At 39.2% G+C, this 9996-nt stretch overlaps 1 protein-coding gene across 2 annotated transcripts in view; it reads right to left on the reverse strand.

Moving 5' to 3' along the window:
* Nucleotides 1-9996, reverse strand: part of LOC109928091 (ARL14 effector protein) — a 17942-nt gene that overhangs the window by 1134 nt on the left and 6812 nt on the right. For both annotated transcript variants that reach the window (XM_020528095.2, XM_020528096.2), the window contains exon 2: nt 7385-7521. In XM_020528095.2, the coding sequence (XP_020383684.1) occupies nt 7385-7521 (137 nt within the window). The remainder of the gene's footprint in view (nt 1-7384; nt 7522-9996) is intronic.

Here is a 9996-nt window from a genome sequence, read left to right on the forward strand (position 1 = left end):
TCACCTTTACTGGCTCCATCCCCGCCACTTTGACCTGTCTGTCTCCTCTCCACCTATCCTCTCCTCTATCCATCATCTATCTGCCTCCCCCTCTCTCCCTATTTATTTCAGAACCCCCTTCCCCTCCCCCATTTCTGAAGAAGGGTCTAGGCCCGAAACGTCAGCCTTCCTGCTCCTCTGATGCTGCTTGGCCTGCTGTGTTCATCCAGCTCTACACCTTGTTACCTAAAGCAGAGTAATCTTTTTCCTGATCATTAGCATGAAAAACTCTCAAACGCCCCACTTCCTAGTTTCCATCAGAGGCAGACTAAATGCACGCAGCAAATTCCCAATATTTTTCAGAAATACAGAAGCAGAAGCCTATTCTGCCTATCATTTCTCATTATACAGAAAGGGCTCTTATAACATCACAATATTCAACAAACAGCTGAAGAACCAGAACTTTTACTGCCAATAAAATAGAAACATTTATTCCAAGTCTGCAAAGAAAGTCTTTGCAACAGTTCAGTCCATAACCAGTTAAGGACCAATGTTCCTTCATTCAACCATCACGTTTCCAGAGACACACCAATGCTTCCATTGTAAGTCTGCACTTTACATCCAAAATTAAACAGTCCCAGAGAGATAAAACTTCCCTCAATGAAATGATCCTCTAATATTAGAGGCCAGTCTCATGGAACCACTCACCTACATGGCTTCAATATTCCTTTGCACCTTGGAGTTCAAAATTTGACAATACTCGAGGTACTGTTTGATCAGAACATTACAGTTCCATGAAAAATAATCATATTTTTGTCCAGATACAAATTTAATAAAGACGCACAATACAAATGACAGTTGATTACCTTTGATTTTTAGGAAAGGGATAAATACTGGATTTACTTAATGAAATGAAATTATGTATCGAAGTATTGAGCACACAGATGTAGTCGCTCTAATTTTGATATTAATTCTAGGGACACTGCTGGCAAAACAGAATCTATTGCCCACACTTCAAAACTTTCTCAAAGAATCAGCTTGTGGATTTAGGAGATGCAATTAAGAAATTACACTTAAGTAGCCGTTTGTGTAATATCAGGATAAATGTTATTGGGGAACATGGAAGATGGATATATGGAATTCAAAACTAAAGCTGTCAGCCACGATCTTATTGAATGGCGGAGCAGTTCCAAGCGGCCAAATGGTCTACTCTTCAGTCATATGTTCAAAAGGAATTGACTTGACAAGCGTAGGACACAGACCCTGTTACAAGGAGGGGAAATATCAACACAAACCAAAAGACAATCAAACTCTAGTGTGGCAAATCTGACAGAAAGTTTTCATTGTCCTGTACAACAACCGACTGGTTGTTTTGGGAATTACAGTTTATGCTTTTGTGTAAAATCTCTATCAAAACTTGAGTCGACCTCATGATACACAAGCTGTAATGCCAGTTCTATTGTATCTATAATTAGTTGCTCAAATGCCAGCTGCAAGGTTGCATACAATGAAATTTAAAGCTATTAATGACATCTCATTGTGGTTACAAAGTACAGTTATTATTACTCCATTCAATCACATGAATAAAATCAGCCATTAAAATATCCCTTGAGGCCTTGTCATCTATTCCTTTAGTTAACACAGGATAGGATTGGGTCATAAGGCTTAAGTTCACTCTGCCAATAAAATCACTGCTGATCTTCTACGTCACCATCATTCAACCATCAATTTACAGGGTTCAAAAAACTATTGGTATCAAAGTTGAAAATTTCAAATACTTACAATCCTCAGTGAAGAAATGCCTCCTTCTCTCAGCCCTAAATAGCCAATTTCATATCCCAAGACTATGTTTACCTGCAAATTCTAGACTTTCCAATAATAGAAACAGCATTCCAGTGTCAGTCCTGTCAAGTCTTTTAAGAAGTTTCATATATTTCAATGAATTCACATCATATGCTTGTAAGTTTACTTGCTCTTCTCACTTTAGAGATTTCTTTGGATTGGTGAAACAGTTTCCACCAACTTTAATACTTTGGGAGAATAAAAAGATACTCCTCTTTGTCCACAGAAATAACTTCAACAATATACAACTTACCCAGCCCATGTGCAGTTAGACTCTCATTACTGGTTTTCACCCCTACATTGACTGTCATTAAATTAGTTTTAGCACAAGATCAAGACTCAGAAACAGAAAGCAAAAAGAAATGTCTCTTTTCCTTTGGTTGGACTCAGAAAACAAAACGTGTTTCTGATTGGGGAAGAGGACACAAAAGTTCTTTGAGAAGGTGACCAAACAGGTGGATGAGGGTAAAGTGGTTGATGTGGTGTATATGGATTTCAGTAAAGCGTTTGGTAAGGTTCCCCATGGTAGGCTATTGCAGAAAATACAGAGGCATGGGATTGAGGGTGATTTAGCGGTTTGGATCAGAAATTGGCTAGCTGTAAGAAGACAGAGGGTGGTGGTTGATGGGAAATGTTCATCCTGGAGTTCAGTTACTAGTGGTGTACCTCAAGGATCTGTTTTGGGGCCACTGCTGTTTGTCATTTCTATAAATGACCTGGATGAGGGCGTAGAGGATGGGTTAGTAAACTTGCGGATGACACCAAAGTCGGTGGAGTTGTGGACAGTGCGGAAGGATGTTGCAGGTTACAGAGGGACATAGATAAGCTGCAGAGCTGGGCTGAGAGGTGGCAAATGGAGTTTAATGCGGAAAAGTGTGAGGTGATTCACTTTGGAAGGAGTAACAGGAATACAGAGTACTGGGCTAATGGTAAGATTCTTGGTAGTGTGGATGAGCAGAGAGATCTTGGTGTCCATGTGCATAGATCACTGAAAGTTGCCACCCAGGTTGACAGCGTTGTTAAGAAGGCGTACGGTGTGTTAGGTTATTGTAGAGGGATTGAGTTTCGGAGCCATGAAGTCATGTTGCAGCTGTACAAAACTCTGGTGTGGCCGCACTTGGAGTATTGCGTACAGTTCTGGTCACCGCATTATAGGAAGGATGTGGAAGCATTGGAAAGGGTGCAGAGGAGATTTACCAGGATGTTGCCTGGTATGGAGGGAAGGTCTTATGAGGAAAGGCTGAGGGACTTGAGGCTGTTTTCGTTAGAGAGAAGAAGGTTAAGAGGTGACTTAATAGAGACATACAAGATGATCAGAGGATTAGATAGGGTGGGAGCCTTTTTCCTCGGATGGTGATGGCTAGCACAAGGGGACATAGCTTTAAATTGAGGGGTGATAGATATAGGAGAGATGTCAGAGGTAGGTTCTTTACTCAGAGTAGTAAGGGCGTGGAATGCCCTGCCTGCAAAAGTAGTAGACTCGCCAACTTTAAGGGCATTTAAATGGATAAACATATGGATGATAATGAAATAGTTTAGGTTAGATGGGCTTCAGATTATTTTCACAGGTCGGCGCAACATCAAGGGCCGAAGGGCCTGTACTGCGCTGTAATGTTCTATGTTCTAAAGGAACCAGAAGCAATCTAATAAACAGTGTGGATACTTCCAATATATTTTGCTGAAAATTGTTCATGTAGCTATTAGTGCACTCAAGACTGTTCAACAAGTGCAGCACAATAGGGAGGCCACATTGAACAGCAGATATTGTGTTTTGGATTTTGTAAGCAAGAGTAATTGAGTCTAGTCTATATGGTGCTATTAGAACAAATCTGATCCGATCAGCCAATCTTTGAGATAAATGGCAGGCATATCTTGCATCACATCAGCAATGAAATTCATACACAATGCTGTTCAACTACCTGTTAGGCAGAATGTCTTTTTTGTAAGAGCAGCAGTATCTTATTAGTGGAATATAACTAATGTCATCATTGCATAGTTAGCACCACGATATGGCTTGCTAAACTTGTCAAATTTTCTGGTATGTTGCCTTTCAGGGTAAATTGGTAAAATTTCAGATCTAAAGTGAGGACCTTTGGCCCATTTGAGAGTTTGTGTAATACATAGCAAACAATGACCTTATCAGGACACCACTGTCCTGCTCTTTGTCTGCGCCAAGCAAGATGAACAAATGGCTCGTGCCCTGTAGCATGTGGGGCTACACAAAGCCTAGCATATTAATTGATCATTGAAAATAGGCTTGCAAAAGATAGTAGGAAAACCATTAGATTTCTCAACTGAAAGGAAGTAAATTGACAAAAGGAAGTGCATTTGACTACTCAATCTCAAAATGGAATCTGAGCACAGGATGGAGTACATTAATGTTAAGGAAATACTTAAATGGGGCTCTAAATGCAAAGACTGCAAATGTATCAGAAATATAGTTGTCTGGAGACAAACCAATTCAGGAAGAAAGCAATTAAAAGAAAATGTTTAGCTGAACAGGACTGCCTGAAGGCTACTAAATATGTATGTTAAACAATAAAATGTATTATTTCAGCTTTAGAGAAACCAAACACAAAATGTAGAAAATGAGATTTTTCATAAGCACAATAACCTAAAGGGAGCAATTGTGAGTTGGAAATAACAACACAGGAACTGGTACCTTTGATTGGAATCTCATTAATCACAAAACTGTTCCAGTTTATTTTGTGTGCCTTGCAAGAACCTCAAAAAGTACAACAATATGAATAACAACAAACTAGCCAGATAATTCACTAAACAGACTGTAGAAGATACAATGTATTGCGTAATGTCCAGAGGACAGGAAAAGAAATTGTAAATTGTCTTGTTAAAAGTATATTATCTTGTTTAAATTACTTTATTTAAAAGTTAAGGACTTCTTCTGAACTTAAAATGGCTGCTATCAAACACTGAACAGGCAAGTTGGACAACCAGGAGGCTGGAAGAACATAGCAAGCTAGGCAGTATCTGGAGGAAAGAAGTAGTCAACATGTTGGGTATTACCAGGTAATATTCTAAAAGTGGACTTCTTCTTTCTTCCAGATGCTTCCTATGTTGCTGTGTTCTTCCAGCCTCCTGTTTGCCACCTTGGATTCCAGCATCTGCAGTCTTTTTTTTGTCACTGAACAGGCAAATTGGCTGCTTCTAGAAATTACAGCAATTATATTGAGAAAAGCAAACTCAGTATCTCTTTGGAATGTCACTTCTCCCATGTGTATGACTGCCAAAGCAACACAGAAACCCCATGGTCTTCATAACCAGACTGGCTCAAAAGAAAGTAACTGAAACATATTATGCTCGACTTGGTGTTAACGTGCCCTCAGTTATCTTCTTAACAATGGGTTTAGACAAGAGGACATCAAAACAATCTCATTAACTAAGCAGGCTAACCCAAAACCCAAGCTGCAAGTGCAACGGCTGGGTTTTGACCAGCTCTAATAACGCAGCTTTGACTGTTTTCGTCAATCTGCTTGTAACAGCAGATGAGTACACAGCATAAACTGCCTCTAATTCTCAACCACTCAAAAGTCTAATTTCTGGGTAAAAACCTGCATTTCACCACTGAAGTGAACCAATTTACAACTGATGTACCTTCACCAACAATTTATCTGTATTGGTAGTCCGACAAAGGGAATTCTCTACATTACCAACGAGAAAGATTGCCAGAGGACATTAAATTACTGCACTCTAATTCATGTGACTTCTGGACAGTACCTTTGATTCTACGTAATTCCTAATTTGCAACTCTCTCCTTTCTTTTCTCTTTCTTTCTTCCTTGGATGAGTAGGTGTGCACATGAACATGCATTGCAAACCATTACATTGGGCTGTGAATGCGTTAACAAATTCTACATTGTTTTTATACAAAGGAAATTGCTGAGGGTCATTTTTAAATTGGACTTCACAAACAGGGCTTGGCGAAACACATCACCATCTATTTGAAAAGAAAAATAAGTAACGAAATTAAAAAACTACCTCTACTATGGGCAAGTGGGGAACAATAAGAATAATTCAATTGACCTCAGTTTTTTCCATCACTGAGACTGGGGCCTCAAATTTGACATAGGATCCATTGCCAATGAGCTAGATTTGATCATATGCAGATAAAATCTGACCAGTCTAAATGTAAGAACAAGCTTGAATGGATTAATAAAAGTAATTAACTGGAAGCCAACAGGAAAAGTCAGTGACTGTAATTATCCTTAAAACAAGTATAAGCACCATAGCAATTCTCTTAATATTGTTTTACAGCAAAATGGAAAATGGTACTACGAAGGGCAGTATAGGAAAGGAAGAACTAACAAGTGAAATGTCATCTTCTCTACACCTGGGATCATTGTAATTTATCACTGGGAGAACAGTAATGAAAGTACCTCCTGAGGTGAAAAGATTCAAGGTAATCCAGATACATTTTGTGCATTTTGACTTTAGTCACCATCCAGAACAGATAGGAGAGTCAGAACCAAAATCTGATTGCAGTCCTGCGCCAAGAATAATTGCCCAAGCAACAAAGTGGCTGACAGAGCTGGAAAGCAGGAGATTAGAGCACAAATTTCAGCAGAAAAAAAAAGAGAAAGAGTTTTAACATGGAGTAAGAGAGATATTGGAGTTGAGAAAGAACAAGTTTTCCAGCCAAAGGTGCAGAATGTGGAGTTACAAGTATAAATCATAAAGAGGAAGTTAAACTATATTGTTGGGAAATGGTTGGTAAGATCCCAGAATAGCCCAATGAAACTGAAAAACAGGAGTTAAACAGAAAGATTTTGTTACCTACCCCAACGCGAAGACGTTCAAGCCGCCCTAAAAAGGATGAGAGAACCCATAAATACAATAGAGACAAAGCCATGGGAGTTTAAGGAGGCTAAATCAGAGGCAATTAGCTTTAGCACCCAGATGCCCTATACCAGTATAAGGCTGTTGAACTTTGGTTTTAAAATGCTCCAGTAACCTGTCAGAGGTTGACAAAACCAGGCAACAGCTAATCATTGGTGATGTTGACTGAATTACACAGAGACTTTACAAAAAAAAAATAGAAGAGCCACCAAGCAATACACAGACCTGTTTGATGATTCCTAGGAAAGCTTCAGGGATAAAAAGGCAGACATGCTGGGTCAAATTTTTTCAAGCTTAAGCCCACAAGACCTTTGGAAATTGTGAAGAGAATCTCCAAGGGCATTTTATTCCTAGAATTTTTCTGCACAAGCTGTCTTCACAATTTTTAAAAACATTTTTGGTGTTCTCTAACACATGTTTCTCTACATTTTGCTTCCCAACAGTAGCTGAAGTGTTCTTTCAGAATTCTGGCGAAGAGCTGTGACCTAGCAGTTACAGACTCCCCCACCCCTGCCCCACCTCTCAGTAGATTTAGAAGCCACTGTATTCACCACCATTTATTAATTTCACTAACCACTGAGTGAAACTTTAAAATCATTCACTTCCCTCAACTCAATAGCTATGAGCTGATAGGTCCAGTTTGCACCCTATATGGACTCAACCAATCAACTTTATTTCTCAATTTTCGAAAGACATCACAAATACATTACCTGTCTGCATTAGATTGACTTGGTGGCTTTGTCTGTTGCTTGCGTTTCTCTCTCCGACTGGCCTCTGGTGCGAACTCTGTAATCTGACGGCCAGGATTAGCAAACTGTAGGGACCTGAGTGTTTTTGTGGTCCGTGCCTAGTAAGTTTCAAAAAGACAAACAGATATAGGTTATCTGTACCATGACAATTTTTATCTTTTATGACATCTTTTATTTCCACCAAGATTTGAGAAATGGCAAATAACAAAACTCTTTCTGAATGAACAAGGTGGCTGTGCCCAATAACGTGCACACAATTCAGCAGCTCTGTATGGTTTTCTTTATTCGTCCCAGCCAACGTAACTGATAGTCTTTCTCCAATCTCAGCTACCGCAACATATCACTTCCCCTTGCTAAGAGAAGTACCAACTGACCCTTTTCTAAACTTCTGCAAACGAAGGATGAAAACTTCCCCAGTATTAGTTGGCAGTCACTCTCATTGACTGTTAAGGCTGTATAATTGACAGCAGAAGCGTAGCAAATTCAGGGAAATTGTGCAGAAAAGTTTCCTATCGCTATCCTCACAAAAAGGGCCCAAGTTTACTATATAGATCACCTTGAAAAAAGGTGTCTTCTCTTCCCATCTTAAATTGGACAACTGACCAGGTGCTGAAGGATTTCATTTCATTAATTTTCTTCTTCCTAAAAAATTTCAGGAGCCTGAAAAAAAAATACATTGTCTCCTCCTGTGAATAACAAATTTCACATGGAATGGCACAAAAGTATGATTCCATTCTTAGGAGTCATCTGGTAGTAAATACTGAACTTTGCTCTTGCAGACATTTCAGTCCCCCAAATAATATCTCCACCACACACAAAAAAAAATTTACAAAACAGAAACAGACTGTTCAGCACACAGTTTCTCAACAAATTTTCCACTTGGTCCCATTCTCCTGCATACTCGAACATTTTTGACTTTCAAATATTTAGTTGCTCCTCTATTCAATGGTATTATGGATTCTACTTCCATCATCACTTCCAGTGGGGCATTCCATGCCCTAAAAGCCATCATGTGGCAAGTCAATTTTTCCCCCTACTAAGCTATCCCTTCAGTGATTCGGTGTTAGTCTTAAATTATGGCGGCTAGTTACCAACTTGCCAATTTGCAAATTGGTTTTTGCCAAAGTAGTGTGGTGGTAATGTCGCTCGACTGTAACCCAGAAGTCCAGGATAATCCTTTGGCAACAAGTTCAAATTCCACCATAGCAGCTGATGAAATTTAAATTCAGTGAACAAAAATCTGGAACTGAAGGCAGTTTCAGTAATCACAATTATAAAGCGATCATTGACTCTTGTGAAAACCCACCTGACTCACTAATGTCCTTTAGGGAAGGAAATTTGCCATGCCTACCTGGTCTGGCCTACACACAACTGTGGACCCACAATATTGCAATGTGGTCGACTCTTAAATGCCTTCAAAAATGCCTGAACAAGCCAATCATTTTAAGGATAGGCAATAAATGTTGACCATGACAGTATGAGCACGTCCCATAAAAGAATTTTAAAAATACACCATATAAACAACTTACATTTATATAGCACCTTTAATTCAATACAACGTCTCAAGGTATCATAGGAGCATTATTAAAAAAGTACAATTGGCAAGCCACAAATATTTCATTAGACAATGAAAAACTTGGTCAAAGAAGTAGGTTTTACATAGTGCCTTAAAGGAGGACCTTGAGATCTACAACAACCAAGGTCAAAACCATCAATGGTGGAGCAAATGTAGATAGGAATGCATAAGAAGCCAGAGACAAAGGGGCCTAGATAACCTCAAGAGTTGTGGAACAGACAAAGATTACAAAGGTGGCTACAAGGGATTGCAAAACAAGGATGATCATTTCAAACTTGTGACGTTTCTTAACCGGGAGCAATGCAGGTCAGCTAGCAGGGTTGATAGGTATATTGAACTTGATGCAAGTTAAGTCACAGGCAACAAGCTTTGGAATAATGGGTAGAATGTGGGAGACCTGTAGAAAGTGGATTGGAATAGATAAGTCTGGAGGTAACAAAGGCACGGTTGCAGGTTTCAGCAGATGAGTTAAGACAGAGGTAAAGTTTGCAATGATATCAGAGGCTCATCTTGTGGTCAGGTTTGGGAATAGACTCATTTAATATCAGAATGTTGTGAAGGAGGGAGTTGGAATGTAGGCAACAGAATTTGGAGCAAAGACCAAAAATAATCGTTCCAATATTTAACTGGAGGAAACTTCTTATACAATATTTGATAAGCAAAGTGATAATTTAGCAACAGTGCAGCAGTTGAGTGTGTTGATGGTGAGGTAGAGTTGGGTGTCATCAGCTGTTGAATATTGGGCTCCCTTAAAAACTTAATTTTACTATTATTTACTGTGTAGCATGAGATTTTATTTAACAGCTATTGTAGCAGTAATTAACGCTCCAAAATTCTAGCAGATGAAAACTAAAAGGAAGAATTACAAAAACAGAGGTCATGATTCTCCATTGCACTAGCATCAACAATTTTACTGGTGCCAAACACAGTCCAGCAATGTGAGATAACAATGTGTAGAGCTGGATGAACACAGCAGGCCGACCACCATCAGAGGAGC

The sequence above is a fragment of the Rhincodon typus genome, chromosome 17, assembly GCF_021869965.1.
Source record: "Rhincodon typus isolate 14 chromosome 17, sRhiTyp1.1, whole genome shotgun sequence".
NCBI classification, from domain to species: Eukaryota; Metazoa; Chordata; class Chondrichthyes; order Orectolobiformes; family Rhincodontidae; genus Rhincodon; species Rhincodon typus.